Raw genomic sequence first — 20,203 nt, forward strand, 5'->3', positions numbered from 1 at the left:
ACAGGCAGCAGCCGTTACAATGGCATCGTTGCCACGCTCCACGCTCGGATGCCTCCCTTTCGGAGTGACATTATGTAACTCACCCCTGGTTACTGTTCTGTATGCCGGGCCTGATCTCTGGAACCGCTGTGTCCCAACGACACAAAGCACAGCTCCGCTCTCTCTGGCTCTGCGACGCCATCTAGCGACAGCGAACGGCGCATCTCTCAACTCTGTGTATTTTATTCCACACAGCAGAAGCACACACTGTAGTGTTATTATTACACAAGTGTAAAAATGTGAATGATTGTAATTGTTCGGTCATTACATATTTTTTCAAAATTATGATGCACAAGCACTGTTAGTTAGGCTTCCAAACAGCGAATTTGGTTCGTTCTTCAAGTCGAGGACAAGAGAGAGAAGTAACTGTGGTTATGTTATGACTATGATATTACACGTGCAAGCCCAGGTTGCTAACTGAAAGGCGTACTATAATGAATGGGGCTAATCTCTTTGTCGAGATAGACCTATGCCACTACGTGTAGAGCAGGGATCTTCAATAGGGGGTCCGGGGCCCCTCAGGGGGTCCTCAGAGTTACTCAGGGGGTCCGCCAAATCTTTGTGTGATGGGGAACATTAGCCGAAAATAGCAGATCTACAAGTGGATCTGCTATTTTCGGAGAGTTGGTGTAGAGGGAAAAAGAGCAGACCAAGTAGGCTACAGAGCCAACGGTCAAGATGACTAAATATTGAGGCTTTAAAGGGGTACGGTAACTGTGTGAAAATACACACAATGTGAGTCAAACGAATCTTACTTTGAAATCTACAGCATCAAAAAGTTTCATCTGCAACACAGTTTTATGCAATATGTAGTGGGGGGGGGGGGTCCCTGATTCATCTCTCCCTCAGGTAAGGGGTCCTATGGTCTGAAAAACGTGAAAGAGTGAAGACCCCTGGTGTAGAGCAGGCATCATGTGAATATAATGTTAATGTCTAAAATCAACTAAATTGGGCTTAAGTGTGTTAATGGGCTGTGCCTGTGCGTAAAAGCGCACAAGTCATTGTGCACTGCAATGCCCATGCTTTCGCTGGCTCTTTCCGATTTGAAGCAGGGTAGGCTACTGCACTGTCGTTTGGTGTGTGCGTGTGTGTGTGTGTGTGTGTGTGTGTGTGTGTGTGTGTGTGTGTGTGTGTGTGTGTGTGTGTGTGTGTGTGTGTGTGTGTGTGTGTGTGTGTGTGTGTGTGTGTGTGTGTGTACTAGGCAGCCAGGTTGCTTCTCAACTCCCCCCCTCTCCTTTTCTCTGCTGTGTGTGGACTCTGTGGAGAGAGTGTTGGGCGTGTGTTATGTGACAAAAGACCGCCCGCCTCGTCCCCAGCTCCGCCTCATGAAAGAGGAGACAGCGAGAGAGAGAGAGAGAGAGAGAGAGAGAGAGAGAGAGAGAGAGAGAGAGAGAGAGAGAGAGAGAGATGGTGAAAGTGTACAGTCTGACTGTCTTTTCTCACACTCGCCTAACGACTATGGTGTCTATACGAACATGTGCCCGATATATTTACCAACCAGTACAAGACGTTAAAAAATATATATATTGGAAGATAATGAGATTTCAACTGTTGATTAATGTCCTCTGGATGTAGAGGTATTATTTATTATAGAAGCAGCTCAATGGATGATCTCTCTAGGTAATGATAAGAGTTATGATAAATTGCCTATATATTACCTTAATTATAAGCACGTTATGTTATCTAAATATGTATTAAGAATTCAGATATTATGATAAAAATGTGTTTAAATCGTGGTGTACCTATATAGCAATATTACCGTTATACACAACTGACAATGATAATAAACAACCTGTCTGGGATATTGTGAAAAATACTAGCGCCAGAAAATGGCTCATATTTCGAGCCACGTTTTTTGTAGGATTACCCAGGCAACGCAGAATGGTACAGACTGTACTCAAACTGTAGGCCTAGTCAATGTAAAGTTTCCATATGGTAAAGCCGGCTCGCTTCCTATGTAGCAGTAAGTTAATGGTATACACATGGGCTGGTGGTAAGAGAAAAAGGGCCCATAACATAAGCCAATGTCTCTTTAAAAAAAACTTGAAGTTTGTCGTTGTATTCTGGAATGAGGTCAGACATGAGGCTCCTCATTGCACGCGCTGATTATTATTAGATTCCTTTTTCGACCAATGGGCGCCGAGGAGGCGTGGTTTTGGCACAGAGGCAGGGTAGAGACAGCGTTCTATTGGTGGAATTTTATCGCCGTTGTATCTTTGGAAAGGGATAAAGCCGAGCAGGGGAGAAACTGGAGGCTGCTTGAAACTCAACTCGACTGCAGATGGAAGGCGGAACCTGTAACTCGCTCTAGGTTTTTGAAACCCTTCTCTCTCACTCTCCCCACGCATGGCTTTTCCTCCAGGAGAGAGCACAGAGCTATGCAGAGAACAGCAGTTACCTTAAAGATACTTTGTGTGAAACTTGGAAGCCTTTTCAGTGCCAGTGTGCCCAGTGTGGCACTCAGTCTGCGCTCGGCAGCTGTGGTGCGCGCATATGTTCGGTCCCACACTACTAAATAGACTTTATAAGGGCCAGAAGGAAGAGACACAGATAGAGGTACACAGTGCACAGTGGAGAGTGCATCACCTTTACTGTCTGCGCTGTAAAAGCACCAACAGAAACCTGGAAATTTAACTTTTTACGCATCTAGCCTTTTTTCAAAAGGCCAACAGCGGATACTGGACTGAATTATCAGCTTTAGTCTCAGGACTGAAATATTTTGTGCGCTTTTCTGATTTTAACAAACCCAGAGCCGGTGAAGAGGGGAAAAAGAGCTGAGTTTGCTCTAAAGTGAAGCCGAGAGAGACCGAGCGCATTTCTCTCCCTGTATCTGTGTGACTGACTGTGCAGCATGGTACAGAAGATGAGCCACGCGGAGAGCACCGACGAGGCGCTCTCTTTTTTCGCCGGGGATTCGAGCTCCGACTCCGGCGCGTGCATGGACCTGGATCATGCGGCCGCGTCGCCCCCTTCCCCCGGCTCCACCGCCTCCTCGACCGGGGAGAAACTGGGAGAGAACCCGGCGTGGTGCAAAACCCCCAGTGGCCACATCAAGAGACCCATGAACGCTTTCATGGTGTGGTCGCAGATCGAGAGGAGGAAGATCATGGAGCAGTCTCCGGACATGCACAACGCCGAGATCTCCAAGCGTCTGGGGAAGCGATGGAAGCTGCTCAAAGACTGCGATAAGATCCCCTTCATCCGGGAGGCAGAGCGGCTGAGGCTCAAGCACATGGCGGACTACCCCGACTACAAGTACCGGCCGAGGAAGAAGGTGAAAGCGAGCGCCTCGAAACCAGGCAACGGGGAGAAGGCAGAGAAACTGAGCAACAGTCCCAGCAACAGCAACACCAGCACTAAATCATCTTCTTCGAGGAAGAGCGGATCCAAATCACCCAGCAGCAGCAGACCCCACAAATCACTTTTCGGGACCAGTAGCAGCAGCAGCAGCAACAGCACCAAAGCATCATCATTCTCCTCGGATCACCCATCGGAGCAGCACCACCACTCGCTCTACAAGTCCAAATTGGTCTCCTCGGCGGCCAAGCAGATCCCCGACAGCAAGAAGCCCAAGCGGGTCTACGTGTTCGGCAGCGGGGGAAACAGTAACAACAACAACAACAACAACATGAGCGTCAGCCCCGCGTCCTCTGCCGCGGTCCCGGCCAGCCCGACCCTCAGCAGCTCGGCGGACTCCAGCGACCCCCTCAGCCTGTACGAGGACGCGGCCAGCCCCAAGGAGGAGGGCGGGCTGTCTCCCAGCAGCACCGGCGCGCCGTCGGAGCGACACGGCGGCCGCCACACGTACGCCGGTCGGCGGGTCTCCTCGCCCACCCCCTCCGGCGACCACTCGTCCGCCTCGTCGCACTCCTCCTCGTCCTCCTCGGAGGACGAGGAGTTCGAGGACGACCTGCGCGACGTCAACCAGAGCCCCGGGTTCGACAGCATGTCGCTGGGCAGCTTCGGGTCTTCGGTTCTCGACAGGGATTTGGATTTTAACTTTGAGTCCGGCTCCGGGGGCTCGCACTTCGAGTTCCCCGACTACTGCACGCCCGAGGTCAGCGAGATGATTTCAGGGGACTGGCTGGAGTCTACCATCTCTAATCTGGTCTTCACGTATTGAGTTAAACATGACAGGTTGACCTAATGTTGTGTCCAGTACAAGCATAAAAACAACAACAGAGGAAGAGACTGGGATTCTCGGTAAAAAAGTGAGTGTTATAGTTTGTGTCATAACAATGGCAGGCTAGAAAAGTACCACTATTACCCCGTAACAAGGCTCCCATCGCCGACACAGACAAGGCGGTGAGCTGCGTGCGCTTATGAACGAACTTCAAAGCGAGTAATAAACATGCGTTTTGCTATTTCTTTGGATCGTGGACTGTAGTGGGACTCGGTCACAAGCAGAAAGGAGGAGGGCGCACAGTTGCCACGATGTGAGTCTGAGAGAGAGAGGGAGAGAGAGATCAGTGAATGCTCTGATTAGGACTGACTGAGTTCCTATTGAAACAAACACTCGGTCTGATGAACTGTTTTGAACTGAACAACTGTGATTGATTTGCACGTTAAAAAGCGACGGCAGTCCAACGGTCTGCCATTTACTTAATCAATGTTACCGAAAAAGGGACTTTTCAAGAACTTTTACCAATCGCCAAGTGAACTTCATCGTAACTTAAAAAGAGGTACAGAAATAGGACTGTTGTTGTGCGACGGTTTTTTTGTGGTGTCAGCGAAATGGAATTTTTTTATGAGACAAGGTGGGTTTTCAAAAAGTCGAATATTTTCACAAACGCAAAAAACGCATGATAGCCTCCTACCCTGTTCCCTGTCTTGTACTGAGATTTTCTTAAGACTGTCGAACAGTTAAAGTAGTATTAGGGTTACTTAAATGGATAGGTGGCGCTCTCTGTTCGGTTCCTCTCTTTAAAAAAAGGACATGAAAAAGAATCACCAGCTGTGTTGTAAACTTCAGGATTTCAAACTCAACTTCAAATCTGTGCTGAACTTTATACACTTATTCTCTACAATTCAGGACCAAAATTCGTTTTATGTTAATTTCAGATATTATAGAGAAATCCTCACCGATTTTTCATCCTCTGAGCTTTGTTTTGTACGTTTATTCAGATGCCATTTTTATATGGGATGTTGTATTTATATACTGGGCCAAGCATTTTTGACTTATCATTTTCTATTTGTTGTAAGCATTAAGTCACGTTGTTTTCTTACACAGTTTCCCTGTCTGTCTGTCTGTTTCCCTGTCTGTCTGTCTGTCTGTCTGTCTGTCTGTCACGTTTCCTTCTCAGGCGAAGGGCTAGAGTTTTAAAAACATTTTTTTTAGTTCTTTTTTATATGTAAATGTAGACTTTTGGACACTTAAAAAAGAGAGGAAACGGTTTGATTATTTTCTCAGTGTATTTTTGTACAAATCTATATCAAAAAGGGGGTGTCAACAATCGGTGTGTAAGCCCACTAATACCGCTGTTTTGGATTTCCTAGTTTTAAATACCCGGCTGGCTGGCTCTCTCAGTCTGAGCCAGCCTACCGTTCACGTTTACAATAGCAATCTGCAGGCTTCTTAAAGACACAGGAACACATTTACTCTACACAGTGGAACATGTGGTTTTAACAACAACATCAGTATCTGGAGCAGCCACTCCTTTAGTGCATTTATTTCCTGTCAGATATTTTGCCTATGACAACATTTGAGGAGATTGTAGCTTTAAATTTGAATTATTTCCTGGTGTTTTTTCTATTGATGTCAAAATTTGGTAAGCAACCACTGGATTGAATGGGGGCATCAATCAACAAAGCAAGCATACAGCAACAAGCATTATTCAAATTGCTGACTTGAGTTCCGCAACAATTCATTGTACTGCGTTTCTCATTGTATTTGGATATATAATCTTTTCTACTTGTCGGCTAACTATTAGCTAATAATTGTTTTAGTATCTTTATGGCATGGTGAATAGCATTTGTATTTCAGATTCAGGTTATTAGCTGTTGTGTTTTTAAGAAAAAAAGAAAAAAATGAGGAAAAATTCAACGTGAAATCGATCTTTGTATATTTGACTGTATCATAAAGCAAAAAGATTGTGTGTTTATGTATGTCGTTGCTATCAAGGACAGGCACTGTCTAGAACTGCTATCTTTTACACACCCTTACTTATGTTTAAGGTGGTCGTTCAGGACTTTTTTATATATATATATGAAAGCATTTTTAAATATATTAACTTTATTTTTCATCCATCCTGTGCAATATGCTGTGTAGAATTATTGTTTTATTGTCTCTAATCATGCCATAAAAAAGCAACCATCCTTTTTTTGAAAGGGCGAGTAAGGGGGAAACTCATGCCAGCTAAATTGTGTCCATTCACTGCCTGTCAGATTGTTGATATAAAACTTGTGTACAGAACTTTTTTCAAGGAAGGAAATAAATATCAGCTGGAACTGAAACCCTACAACTCTTCTCTTGACTCTTTTTTAATCACGTTTTCTCCATATTTTGAGCATGTTCACATTCGATCAATTTTGTTTTTTGAAAATAGCAGATCTACAAGCTCATGAGCTTGTGGATTGACTATTTCCAAATAGCCAAAGTATAAATGAGGCTTAAGGTTAAACTATTGAGTGCTTCTTGATTGGTTTGCTCATTAGCAACTTCAATGTAGTTTCTATACACATCTGTTCAATAGCTATTCAAATGGCATACTCAAAATTTGTGTTAAGGATGACAGCTCTACTGGGAGGTTGTTAGCATTTTGTAGCAATGTCACTGGAAACAAAGGGTCAGGTTGCTAATATGTTATTTGTTAGATACTGGCTAGCAGACTCCATTAGTTTTCATTAGCATCTCTACAAAATGCTTATTTATGCTTATTCACCATATAGTGCTGAATAATAAAACGTGTTCAACCATTTGGCAAGAACCTTGGAATATACGATCTCAAGCCATAAAATAAACCATACATATAAAAACAGAACTATAGGCCTACCTTTAATGTTGCCCATTGATTATCTGGCCTTGCTTCCCCAAAACATATAAATAAAGGAAACAAAAATAATTATATAAGGTCAATTTGAAAGCTTAGACTAGATATCATGTTTTGCTTTAATGTGACACCACCACACACCCAGAAGCTATTTTGCTGTAGTTTTTGTGTCCGTCATATAAAGTTTACAGTTTCATTCAACTGGGATCCAAAATGAGTGGGTTTATTAGATGCTCATAAAAGTGAATGAACCTAACAGAAACACCGGCAGATGATTTAACTGTTGGGAGATTCTTTTTGGGATATCCAGCTTTATGGCTGATTTCATTAGCACCATGCTGCCTCCCGTGTAAATGAAAAGCGGGAAGTAGGCAGGTGGGAGCTGTTATCTCAACTGAAAGCAAAGAGTGACGTCATGTCTCCAAAGTGATCAACATAAAAGTAGCACTGCTTCATTGCTATACACTGGAGATAAAGTGGTTTCAGTGATAAGGTGTGCTTTGGAAATCCTGCCCTAGCTTACACAGTAAACTCCTCAGTGTTAATTTATCCATAATTTTGAACTCTGAGTGTACAAAGAGAACATTTGTGTTACAAATGGAAATGGGTAAATTAACAGTAAGAATTTGACTGTACCTTTGGCAAAGACTGTACCTTTTTTGACAAATCCCATGTAAAGATGTTTACATGAAGTGTTGGCACATGTTAGCGATTTTGAACTTGACAGTTAGTATCATTTGGATCTTGGCTGCACTGTGACCTCAGGTAAACATGAGCCATGTGCTATGAAGCTCCTTTACAAATTTCATGAGGGAAAAGCCACATATTGTGCTGACTTCAAGGTGAATATATAAAATATTCAGGACAGAATTTGTTAAAGCACTTACTTGGCCCCCTCCTTTTTTCCTCTACACCAAATCACTGTCGAAAATAGCCGATCTACAAGCTCACAATGAGTTGCAACGCGTTGTTGTTGATCTGCAATTGTTCACTGAATGTTTTTTCTATAGTTTTGCAGAATGTTTGCCTATTATGACATGCCCAGAATAGAAATGCTATAGGATTCATGTGGTTAATAAGAACAAAGCAATAATATAATTCTAACCCTATCATGACCCAGATTTGATGTTTTTACATTTATCCTGCAGGGTTAAACACTAAAGAGTATGTGCTGTATGTATGTACGTACAGTATGTATGTATGTATGTATGTATGTATGTACAGTATGTATGTACAGTATGTATGTATGTATGTATGTATGTATGTATGTATGTATGTATGTATGTATGTATGTATGTATGTATGTATGTATGTACAGTATGTATGTATGTATGCATGTATGTATGTGTGTATGTATGTGTGTATGTGTGTATGTGTGTGTGTGTGTGTGTGTGTGTGTGTGTGTGTGTGTGTGTGTGTGTGTGTGCGTGCGTGCGTGCGTGCGTGCGTGCGTGCGTGCGTACGTGCGTGCGTGCGTGCGTATGTATGTATGTATGTATGTATGTATGTATGTATGTATGTATGTATGTATGTATGTATGTGTGTACACTGTATGCATAATGCAAATTGGAACACGTGTGCTGATATGAGATCAGGAGGCCCATGAGCCATATGTTTGTAAGGCCATATGATACAGTATGTGACCTGACCTTGATCAGCAGGCATATAGATTACAGTAAAAGCCTCACTGTTCATTTAACTCTGAGAGTGTACTCTTTCAGGGCCATTCTTTTTACATTTCTCAGAGTTACAAAGGGATACATTATCACTGAGGATTTACCACCAAATGCACACATTTTTACTGTAACTCTATGACAAGGATCTAAACAACTCAAGGCTGTCTGAACAGGGACAAAATACCTGTCAGTGGAACATGGAACCTGTCAGTTCTCCGTGTAAACACTCAATTCAGACAAAATCAGACACCTACTCTTCTGTTTTTGGCTATTCTTAGAAGGCCAATCTTTGGTTCTTGCATATTTTAAGTATTTTGTTGTCAATTGCATGTTAACCACTGAAACCCTGTCAATTGTATGTTAACCACTTAAACCCTATCTAGCCTACTTCGGTGACCGGGGTACCCCAGGTGTCTATACTTGGTCCCCTCGTTTTGTCCCCTCTAGTCTACACCAAATCCCTTTCCCGAAAACAGCCGATCTTCAAGTTCACAACATATAACAACGTATCACAACGTATCACAACGTGACACGTTGTGAGCTTGTAGATCTGCTATGTTTGCCGAATGTTTGCCTGTTGTCGCCAAATGTTTGCCAATTATGACATGAGTAGAATAGGGACGCTATAGGGTTCATGTGGTTAAATCAGAATATGTTAAAGCAGCCTGATCTCAGTATATACAATGACAGACACTGACATTTACCTGAAATGCTCTCTGTGCTCTGCATGAGCAAACCTGCTTCTTCACAAGTCAAAACAAGCTGTATTAATTTGTATATTTACATCTTCTGTGACCACAGGACAGGATGTTTAGGATCTAAGAACTGCGCAGGAGTGCAGATGTTTGCCAGATTGTACATAGTAAGCTATCATTATGAAAAGGATGCATTCAATAACATGTGCTTCATAAGAGGTATGTCTAGCTCCTTCCTTCCCTCTGAAATAAACCCATGTTATGTTTCATCCACATCCTCTCATCTAACGCCAAAAGTATCACGGTTATAAGTAACATGTTTGTACATGACAGGTTGGGGGATATACATTTATAGCTAGAAGCCCATCTATGGTGTCAGAAAATAATTTTGCAAGAATGAAAAGCCTATATGTTGTATTATCATCACCAAAGCCTAACAGTGGCCTTGTTTCTATTCTATTCTATTCTATTCTATTCTATTCTATTCTAGCCTGTTGTACTGTATGCATGCTGTCTGGTATTCAGACAGTCATGGTCTCCCCTCCCCCCTTCCAGACAGACTCTTGGATTGGGGGAAGGGCTGATTTAGCAAGCAGTCAACCAAGGACCCTCCAGCATAGCTGACAAGCATGTCTGTCTGCAGCATGTGTGTGTGTGTGTGTGTGTGTGTGTGTGTGTGTGTGTGTGTGTGTGTGTGTGTGTGTGTGTGTGTGTGTGTGTGTGTGTGTGTGTGTGTGTGTGTGTGTGTGTGTGTGTGTGTGTGTGTGTGTGTGTGTGTGTGCATGCGCGTGCGTGCACAAGCATGCGTGCACGCCGGTTTATCATGTGCACTATAATCTGTATATCTCAATATTTTGATACAACTGTATAGATCAGATTGTCAATGTTAATCTGTATTTACGTATGTGTTAGTGTAATTTACTGTGTGTAGCTATTATATACACTACTACAGGTAGCAAGACGTTTCAGTCTGCAGTCCTGTACATGCTATAATGGCTTAATTGGATGTGAAATTACAATATAGATAGCAAGGCTTTTAGTGTACATTTCATAAATGTTTAATTGATTGTACTGTAGGTGCTATATATGCAGCATACCATTTCATTATTCAAATTTTCATAATTGGTTGTGGGATAGCGTAAAGCTTTTTACATGATTCTAGTTAACAGACTTATGCAGTGCCCTTCTCTATGAATTTCATAAAAGTATAATTCAGGACCAAAATCGGCAAAATGGCAATGTATGAAAAGCGGATACAAACAGAACAGATTAAGGACAACAGAACAATGCAAATGGACAGTGGAAGACTCTTGTCATAATAGACCCATTTTACAAGAGACATTTTGACAGGGAAATATTAGCTTAATTAGTGGTAGGCCTATTAACTATAACACAAACACTACACGGCATGCAGTAATGCTATTCTCTGACTGTCACCATTGTCAGGCATTTGAAAGAATACTTGAATTAGCATTTTTTTCCCCAGTGTCCTAACCTGCCGTTCATAAATATGTATCATGCAAGAAGATCATGTCCTCGGTATGCAGTATAATGTTAGAACTTTCAGCTTCATTGCCTGCGCGTATATCTAGCAGCTCAATAGTGTGTGTGTGTGTGTGTGTGTGTGTGTGTGTGTGTGTGTGTGTGTGTGTGTGTGTGTGTGTGTGTGTGTGTGTGTGTGTGTGTGTGTGTGTGTGTGTGTGTGTGTGTGTGTGTGTGTGTGTGTGTGTGTGTGTGTGTGTGTGTGTGTGTGTGTGTGTAGCTTGTTCAGTGTGCAGTCTCATGCATGGCTCAGCTGATTCCTCAGTGGGAGGTAAAGCCACTGGCCCAGAGCAGCTCTGAGCAGGCTGACTGGCTGCTGCTGGAGTCAGTGGGCCAGCAAAACCACAGCAGGGGAAGGGGGGGTCAGCTCTGATGCTTGGGGGAAGGGTGGTACACAGCCAAATCCCCAATGTTAATTTAACTCTGAGAGGCTACAAATGGAACCAAGTGGACCTGAAAGTGTCCATGTATTCTTGTGTCTATTCTCTGCTCTTAAGGGAATGTGGGCAACGCTCGCCCCAAAACACACTCGCCCCCCGTTTTTGTAGCGGACCGCTCGCCCTCAGCGGCGGATCACTCGCCCTGTTCGGGTCGGAATGCTCGCCCCCAGCAGGGGACCACTCGTCCCACTTGGCGCGGAACGCTCGCCGCCAGCGAGGTGGACCACTCGGGCCACTTGGGGAGAACAGACTACAGCCCCTGATATTAAGTTAGGAAGTAGTTAGGCAAAAAACTGTTGCAACGACGGCTGAAGCGGACCTCACCCACGAGAGGCACCACCGAGTGAGCTCAGGCGAGTGAGTCGCCGTGCCGAACGTAGCGAAGTCCGTTTCAGCCGACTCAGCGCCGCTCGAGTTACGTCCCGATAGGAACAGAATCGTAAATCACCCCCCCATAGTTTCGGTTTCTTGTATTCCATCTCTTCTATGGCATCAAAAGTGATCATGAAGGTCAACCAAATAACCAAATTTTGGGGCAGGACCTTGCAGATATGTAATGTAAGCCTATTGTATGTATTGTATGTCTTGATGATGAATTGAGTACAATGGACCCCAAAATCATCAGTGTTCATTAAACTCAGAGTGTCAAAGTGAACATGGTCATACTCGTATTTTGTTATCCGTGGTCTTATTCAAGTTCAAGTTGTATTTCAAAACATCATTGCATAACAGTATGAATTATGATGTTGATGATGAATTCAAGAGGGCCGCTCTATTAAAAAACGAAAACAAATCATCACACATCAAAACACGTCAAACAATAAAAAAGTACTTCTGGTAAAACTTGTATGCTCTTGGGAGGAACAACTGGTGGGATGAACATCTGGTGCCTTTGTGTGTGACTCACAGGTTGTGTGAGTGTCCTGTCCTCCCATTTCTTAGATTGTAGCAATTTGGGTCTGTAGACAGGCTGTGGATAATTGGACTGGTCCCTTCTCTCAGTAGTCGATTGAATTCTCTTTGAGTTGAGTGGCCTCCTCTCTCCTCGCCTCCAGAGTAGGGAAGGAATTAGTTGGTATCCCAATGATGGGGCAGCACCTCTGCAGCAGTGGTGTAAAGTAACTAAGTATATTTACTCAAGTACTGTCCTTAAGTACAACTTTGAGGTACTTCCACTTTACTAAAGTATTTCCAAATTTCAATACTTTAACTTCTACTCCACTACATCTCAGATCTCAGAGGCAATTATTGTACTTTTACTCCACTACAATTATTTGAAAACTTTAGTTACTATAGTTACTTTGCAGATATACATTATTATATTAAGACATATACATTAACCACTTTAGCCCTGTTTTATACATAGGCTATTTGAAAACGTGACGCGTTGTGAGCTTGTAGATCTGCTATTTTCAAACATCTAGTACTTTTACTTTTGGTACTTTAAGTATATTTTGATTCAAATACTTTTGTACTTTTACTTAATTAACGTTTTGAACACAGGCCTTTTACTTGTAACAGAATATTTCTACATTGCAGTATTGATACTTTTACTCAAGTAAAAAATGTCAGTAGGCTACTTTTTCCACCACTGCTCTGCAGACATTCCAGATCCCATGGAGGCCGGCCCAGACAGATGAAGCATAGTCCAGCGCTGGTCTGGTCTGATGAAGGTCATGTATACCCTGGGTCAACACATCTGGGGGGAGCTGTGCTCATTTTGGCCACGCTCAGATAATGAACCCTTATTGGTTGGGCCTTCTTCAGCATAAACTGAACTTGTGCATCCCATTTCAGATCAGAGGAGAACTGTATTCCAAGGAGCTTGAACGTATATATCCACCCTCTCTACTGCCTGGTTGTTCAAAACGATAGGAGGATGTATTGGTCTGTTTTGAGGCTCCCTGAAACTAATAACCGTGTCCTTTGTTTTTACAGCATTGCCTGCAAGGCGTTCTGTCTGTGTTACTGCACAACAGTGGAATCCTCAGTGCTAATAAGAATGACAGTGTACAAATGAGCCAAAAATCCCCCAGTGTTAAAGTTTAATAGCTAAAAATGTGATATTTTATCACCAAAGCAAATAGCCTATGTTGCGGATCTGACGTGTTGTGAACTTGTTGATCTGCTATTTTTGGTGTGGGATACATCATACAACGAAATACAAATCCTGCTTAAGTGTTTCTCTGTGTGTGTGTGTCTTGCTGTCAGACATTAGGGTGGTGGGGCTGACTGTCTTCCCTGTACTTAGGGGGAGGGTGAAGGGCATGGAAGCACCACAACTATGTGCTTGTCCGTCTCTCTGCTTGTCTGTCCACAGCAAATTCAATCAGTGTTATTTCAACTTTCAGGGTGCACACAATTGGACACAGACAGCGTACATTTTGGTCAATATTTATGCTTTTTAGATGATGACTGACACTTTTACAATCTACATGCTTTTCTGACAGCAAGGCGTACAATGAATCTGTCTCGCGTCTTTCATTTCAACCCAAATGTCTGCCTGTCTGTATCCGGGTCTGCTAACCTGTCTATTTATCTGCCTGCTTCTGCCTGCCAGCCTATACCCCTGTCTGCCAAGTATTTCGGCCCTTCTTTTGTACTTCCTAACTGTCTGTCTGTCTGTCTGTCTGTCTGTCTGTCTGTCTGTCTGTCTGTCTGTCTGTCTGTCTGTCTGTCTGTCTGTCTGTCTGTCTGTCTGTCTGTCTGTCTGTCTGTCTGTCTGTCTGTCTGTCTGTCTGTCTGTCTGTCTGTCTGTCTGTCTGTCTGGCTGGCCACCTGCCACTCTGTCTCTGCCTGCATTTCCCAATTGCAGCTATCTGTCTTCCTGCAGGAAGGCAGATTTGCCTGCTTATAGAGAGCCTGGTTGGGAGGATGGTGGGTTCTATGACAGGCATTGCCGTCATCTTATTAGCCTATTAACAACTATCATGACTGGCGGACGCGGTCTGTCTTTATGCCTTTATACCTTATAAAGCAATAGGAGGAGGATTGCGGGTTAAGGAGAGAACACAATGCCTGTGTGTCAGCTTAGCTGAGTGCGGAATGTAGAGGCATGATGACTGCCTGCCTGTCTGTGCCCCAAAATGACTCTCATCAGCACATAATTATGTGTCATGGATAGGACATGGGAGATTAAGGGATGGAAATGGGAGATGGCTGTGACTCCCCACCCTCACGCTCACTGTTATCGGGATAGCCTACCTAGTCGGCTGCAGTTCTCTTAATTTGTAGTTTTGAAAAGCAGTTACTTAAGAAGAATAAATTAGGCTTAACTGAACTACACCATTTGAGGAGTAAAACCAAGTATGGCTTATGTTTTCCAGTGAAATGAATGTAGGCTATACCTATGAATTATGTTTGAGGAGATTTATTTTCGCTGAACTTGAGAATAAAAGAAATACAATTAAAATGTAATGATTAAATTAAACTTTTCCAAGGTATATGGGTTTAAGGAAAGGCTGCATAATTATGCAGAAAGGATTTCAGGAGTAGCCTATAAACTGGGTTCAGTGTTTACCAAAATATATAACGTATAGCAAACAAAGTTTACATGGAAAAAAGCTGTTTTCAGATGTATTTTTTTCTAGCAATTGTAATGTAATTTTGAATTTGCTGTGCAAGTCAAGGACAATAACCTTATTCCATTGTCTATCTTCCTTTGTTCCCCTGCTCCCCATCATCTCTCTAGGGACAGCATATAGCATACTGTCAGCAGCATAATAAACTTTTGTCACTCAGCAAAGCATGCAATGAGATTTCACATCTCAGAAAAATCACTTGAATGAAACATTGCTTAATGTATACTTTGGGCCATTCAAAAATAGCAGATCTACAAGCTCATAGCCAGAGTACCTATGAGCTTGTAGATCTGCAATTCTTTTGGGGGGGATCTTGATTTTTTTTGGGGGGCATTTTTTTGAATGTATATTTTTAAAGCAAACATTTTTTACTCAAATGTTTGTTTCAAGTGCCCCAGGTAACGGGGAATAAGCAGGGAAAAGAGTTCCCCCAAACTAACGGAAAAAAACGCACCAGATGCAGCCCGGAGGCAAACAAAGATAAATAAATAAATAAAACCATACACCGCGAGTCCGCGACAATAAAAAGCTGTACATCCTATTATGGCTGTAATATTCCCCGTCTATGTTATGTTGTGTGTAGTTTTTTGATTTGGAGAGAGGGCGGGACTCCCAGAGAGCGAAATGAACAAGGCGCGGCCAAGGAGCCCTTTAGTATCTATCACACGTGTAGACAAAGGGGACTTAACAACACAAAGCTAAACATGCCCTCTAAAACTTTTCCACGGACGCAACGACGAACACACAGGCAGTCTCCGGTGTGCAAAAATGGTGAGTTGTTTCCAGGTAAAATACTCTTGCAATGATTTTCGGGATTCGATTCCCATAAAAAAAAGTTGCTGATAGATAGTTGGTGCGTCAGCGCTCAAAGTTGAGCACACAAAGCAAGCGGAGCGGGAGAGAGACATAGAGTTATGGAGAGAGAGAGAGAGAGGAGCGGTCCCTTTTCCTTTGTCTGATGCGGGGCGCGTAGAGCAGTGCTTCTCCAAAACTTTTAACATTTCGAGGACCCCCTTTAACTCTGACAGTATACAAAAATGGAACCATTTTGTATACTGTCAGAGTGACAGACCTGTAAGGGTCCATTTTAGAACCCCTTCAAGGGGTCCCTGGACCACACTTTGAGAACCACTGGCGTATATAGAGGAGACACAACTTTGGGGATGCTGAGGCATGCAGCCTCATCATAATGACACCTCAAATACAATGCTATGGGAATTCAATCGAAATGTGAGCCATAGTGGGAAAAGAAACGAAGTTAGTGCTTGTCTTGGTTCTTTGTCTCTTGGGGATGTTGTTGCGCCGCCGATCAGACAAAGCAGCTGCTTGTCAGAAGTTGGATGGTGCTGGATGGGAAGTTGGCGGAGAGGGGAATTTACGCATGCAGTCAAAAACCCCACAAAAGGGACACATGCTTGTTTAAAATACATATTTTCCCTCATGCAGGACATGGTGGATTTGACGTTCATGCTGCATGGAGTTGACAATGTACTTTGTCAGACTTTTAAGACCCGCGCAATCAGGTGTCTGGGCTAATTGACACGAAACACAGTGACACAAAGTGAAACTTGTCGTTGGATAATTACAGTTTTACGGGTAAAGTGTGTTGTTGTGCATTGATTGTATGGCTCAGTTTTATGAAAATCGGCAACAAACTTGTGATAGCTTTTTATGTGGGAATCAGAGCAACAGGTAAAAAAAGTCCTTGCAGCTTCTTTGTTAGAGCAGAGGCTCCATCGATGCCCTTTGTTCTCACTCCATACAAAGCAAACCAACAGAAAATGACCACAAATGGAAAAGAAAACACATTTTTGGATGTTTAAAAATCATTAGGACAAAAATACTTTTCGAGTATACTGCTCTTATTTTTTCTTCAAAAATGTTGTAATAAACTTCTTTTGTTTGCTTTTTTTTCTCCAGTGCAGACAACTGTATCCCTTCTATATAAAGTCATTCTAAATTGCATATTTGTGAGACAATTTATTTTGGATTTATTGAGGAAGTGGGCCTGAATATAAAATGAGGTTGTTTATATTCTTTTTCGTATTCCTTTAATTAAGGTGGGGCCAAACAACTTGTTTGAATTTGCTGCATTCCATTGTACAGGCTTTGTCCAAAATCATATAGGCTCTTGCAAAATCGTAGCCAAACTTTAGGATAGACTACCAAACAAAATACACTTATAATGCAGCTTTAGGCCCAGAGAAAGATTTGAAAAACTATTTCATGAGTTAAGTACTGAAATTAACAGTCATTTATGCCCTATAATCTAATTTGTTATGTAGGTCTTAAATGCCATTATATTATGCACCAGCTAATCCCTTTGAGGCTAAAAGGTCAAATATATTTGCATTAAAAATCTTAGTTTATAAACTTAGTATAAACTATAAAATAGTCTAGATAGGCTATAAGTATTTTATTACTTGACTATATGAAGTTACCCTCTTCTAACAGCTTTAGAAGGCCTTGTGATGCTTCGAGCGTTTGAAGATATTGGCCTACACCACAAAGTAGCCTAATTATTCACTAATATCCTATGTATTGTATATAGGGTTAAATTATTTCCACTACTAAACGTCTATTAACATTTTGGTTTTCTATTGTGAATCCTCAGGTGGGATCATTTGCCAGCAGATTAAGCAGCAAAGCTTCTTCTCTTTGCGGGAAGAAGAGGCAGGGGGAAACCAAGGAATCACATCGAAAAGTCACCTTTCCAATTGGATTTTAGGACGAGGACGAGGAGGATTAAACGAATATAGTTTTTCTTTTTTCATTTTGAAGAACAAAAAGACTGAACTTTTAAGGATTTAACTGCAGTTTCCGACATACATTTGGAATGGAAAAGTATAAAAACATTCTGGGATTATAAATGTGTCGGCATGTCTGTCCACCATGCAGCACGTCCTCTCCAAAGTCACCAGGATAGAAGGATAATGGTCTTTTGATCCGGTCTGTCTGTCGACAACACAGGTAGGTCTGTCTGTCTGTCTGTGCATGAGGTGGTAGGATGGAGGCTGGAGGGCCATGAGTGACCACCCAAAATAATCATATTTGAACTGGGGACCCACACACACTGACAAGCACTTGGAATGTATGAGTTAAGCATTACAGTTAGTTTGACTCGGCTATTTTCACAATCTTTGCCTCTTTCTTATATTACAATTTGGCTATGGTTTTACCAGTTTTTATTGTATGTTTGTTGATTACATTTGATGCAGAAATGGTCTTTTTTTCTGGCAGTGAAATTGTCACTTCAATGTCATCTGAGAACCACTGGCCTAGCCTAAAATATTCCTCTGTGCATTCTCCCATGAGGTGATAGGGTGGTAATATTGCTCCCATAATAACACGATAGGATGCAGGGAGAGGGAGTCTTTTGCGCGCTTGGTTTCTCCATAAAGAATTCACCTTTGGACTGCATGCTTCCTGCAGGAAGAGCATCATAATCCACAGATTTATTGCCAGGTTTGTGGAGCCACGCGTTTCGCAGGGATTGCCTTTATGCACCTGACATAAAGCACTTGGTTGCATGCTGTCAGTGTAGTGTCTGTCTGTCAACCCCCGTGCGCTGCTGCTGCGCACTGAGGCGATGCACAGGCCTTTGATTAGGAACAAACTGTGGTGGGAAAAGTACTCACATGTTTTACTTAAGTAAAAGTATAAATACTGCAATGTAGACATACTCTGTTACAAATAGAAGTCCGGAATAACTTGAGTAAAAGTTCAAAAGTATTGGCATCAAAATGTAGGCCTACTTAAAGTACCAAAATTAAAAGTACTCATTGTGCAGAATGTCCCATTTCAAGTTTTCAAATGTATAAAACTCTTTAGAAAATAGCAGATCTACAAGCTCACAATGCGTTGCGTCGCGTTGCGAGACATTGTGAGCTTGTAGATTGGCTATTTTCAAATGGTCGAAATTTATATAGGGTTGAAGTGGTTAATGTAGATTTTGTACTCAAAATCTACAAAGTAACTAGAAACTAAAGTTTTCAAATAATTGTAATGGAGTAAAGTAGGCCTACAATATTTGCCTCTGAGATGTAGTGGAGAAGTAAAAGTATTGCAAATTGGAAATACTCAAGTAAAGTAAAAAAAAATACCTCAACATTTTACTTAAGTAGCCTACAGTACTTGAGTAAATGTAGGCCTACTTAGTTACTTTACACCACTGGGAACAAAAAGAAAATAAAAGTTGGCAAATTAATCAGTTTGCATGCTGAATTAGATGCACATTCCAGACAGGTTGTCGTCCTTTTTATCGTGATTAGAATAGGTATACATTCATTATCAAACTTTGCTGTAGGCAGGCCTCACTACACAGCCAGTTGAGACAAAATGAAGTTGGTGGGGCCAGTTCCTCAACTGAGAGGCCACAGAGGACATGCTTTCTAATTACATTTAATTGGGCTATAATATAGTAGTCATACTAGTCAACTTGCTTCAGATCACATTTTGAAGTGCAATGTAGATTCACGCAAATTGGCCTACTGTTGTCTTGTTGTAGGCTAGCTAGGCTATTTGACGGGTAAAATACAATTGCTCCACAAAGGAGATGGGAGTATGCCCATTCTGCAGGGAACATTCACCAAAAAATAGCAGATCTACAAGCTCATAATGCATGATGCATCGTGAGCTTGTAGATTGGCTATGTTTGGCCAATCTACCTGAGACCTGAGTCAAGCACATGCAGCTTGTGACTCAGGTCCGATTAGAGGAAGAGGTTAAATGCACTAGGCCTACAGTGTTGTCACTGCTGTCATCACCACAGCGAGGAAATAAATACCCTTTTCCACTTTGTAACCTGGAGACGGCAGAGAGCGAGAGAGCGAGAGAGAGAGAGAGAGAGAGAGAGAGAGAGAGAGAGAGAGAGAGAGAGAGAGAGAGAGAGAGAGAGAGAGAATTACCTCACCTCGCAGCCCTTATCATCGATGATGTCATTGATAGCCAATGAGAATTCGCAGGGACATTTGTCGGCATCCAAGCTCCGCCCCCCCCCCCAGACCCCTGGCCACGCGCATGGAAGCGCACATGGTCTAGGCCAGTGGTTCTCAACCAGCTAAATGATGGAGAGTTTCATTTTATGCTCTCAAGACTCAAGAGTTAGATTACTGTTAAACATCTGCATTACTTAATTAGATAATTGTTATTTTGACAACAAAGAGGCTGAATTTAGCTGGATGATGCTCTTATGTGCGTGCTGACAATTAATCGTTAGCAGCACTATTATATTAGCCTGGT

The 20,203-nt window shown here is 42.4% G+C and overlaps 1 protein-coding gene and 1 long non-coding RNA gene across 2 annotated transcripts in view; both read left to right on the forward strand.

The window, feature by feature from the left end:
• Positions 1–2,310: 2,310 nt before the first annotated feature.
• Positions 2,311–6,494, forward strand: sox4b (SRY-box transcription factor 4b). The gene has a single exon (XM_080425686.1). The coding sequence runs from the start codon at positions 2,891–2,893 to the stop codon at positions 4,160–4,162; it is 1,272 nt and encodes a 423-aa protein (XP_080281812.1). The 5' UTR covers positions 2,311–2,890; the 3' UTR covers positions 4,163–6,494.
• An 11,096-nt stretch (positions 6,495–17,590) lies between these two features.
• Positions 17,591–20,203, forward strand: part of LOC308083768 — a 164,889-nt gene continuing 162,276 nt past the window's right edge. The window contains exon 1 of the long non-coding RNA XR_013933004.1: positions 17,591–17,932. This is a non-coding gene — a long non-coding RNA (uncharacterized lncRNA). The remainder of the gene's footprint in view (positions 17,933–20,203) is intronic.

This window comes from Gymnoscopelus braueri, assembly GCF_963280865.1.
Source record: "Gymnoscopelus braueri genome assembly, chromosome: 4".
NCBI lineage: Eukaryota > Metazoa > Chordata > Actinopteri > Myctophiformes > Myctophidae > Gymnoscopelus > Gymnoscopelus braueri.

What these genes read in the sequence shown, in the direction of transcription:
- sox4b (XM_080425686.1), top strand. Translation starts at nt 2,891, where the DNA reads ATGGTACAGAAGATGAGCCACGCGGAGAGCACCGACGAGGCGCTCTCT.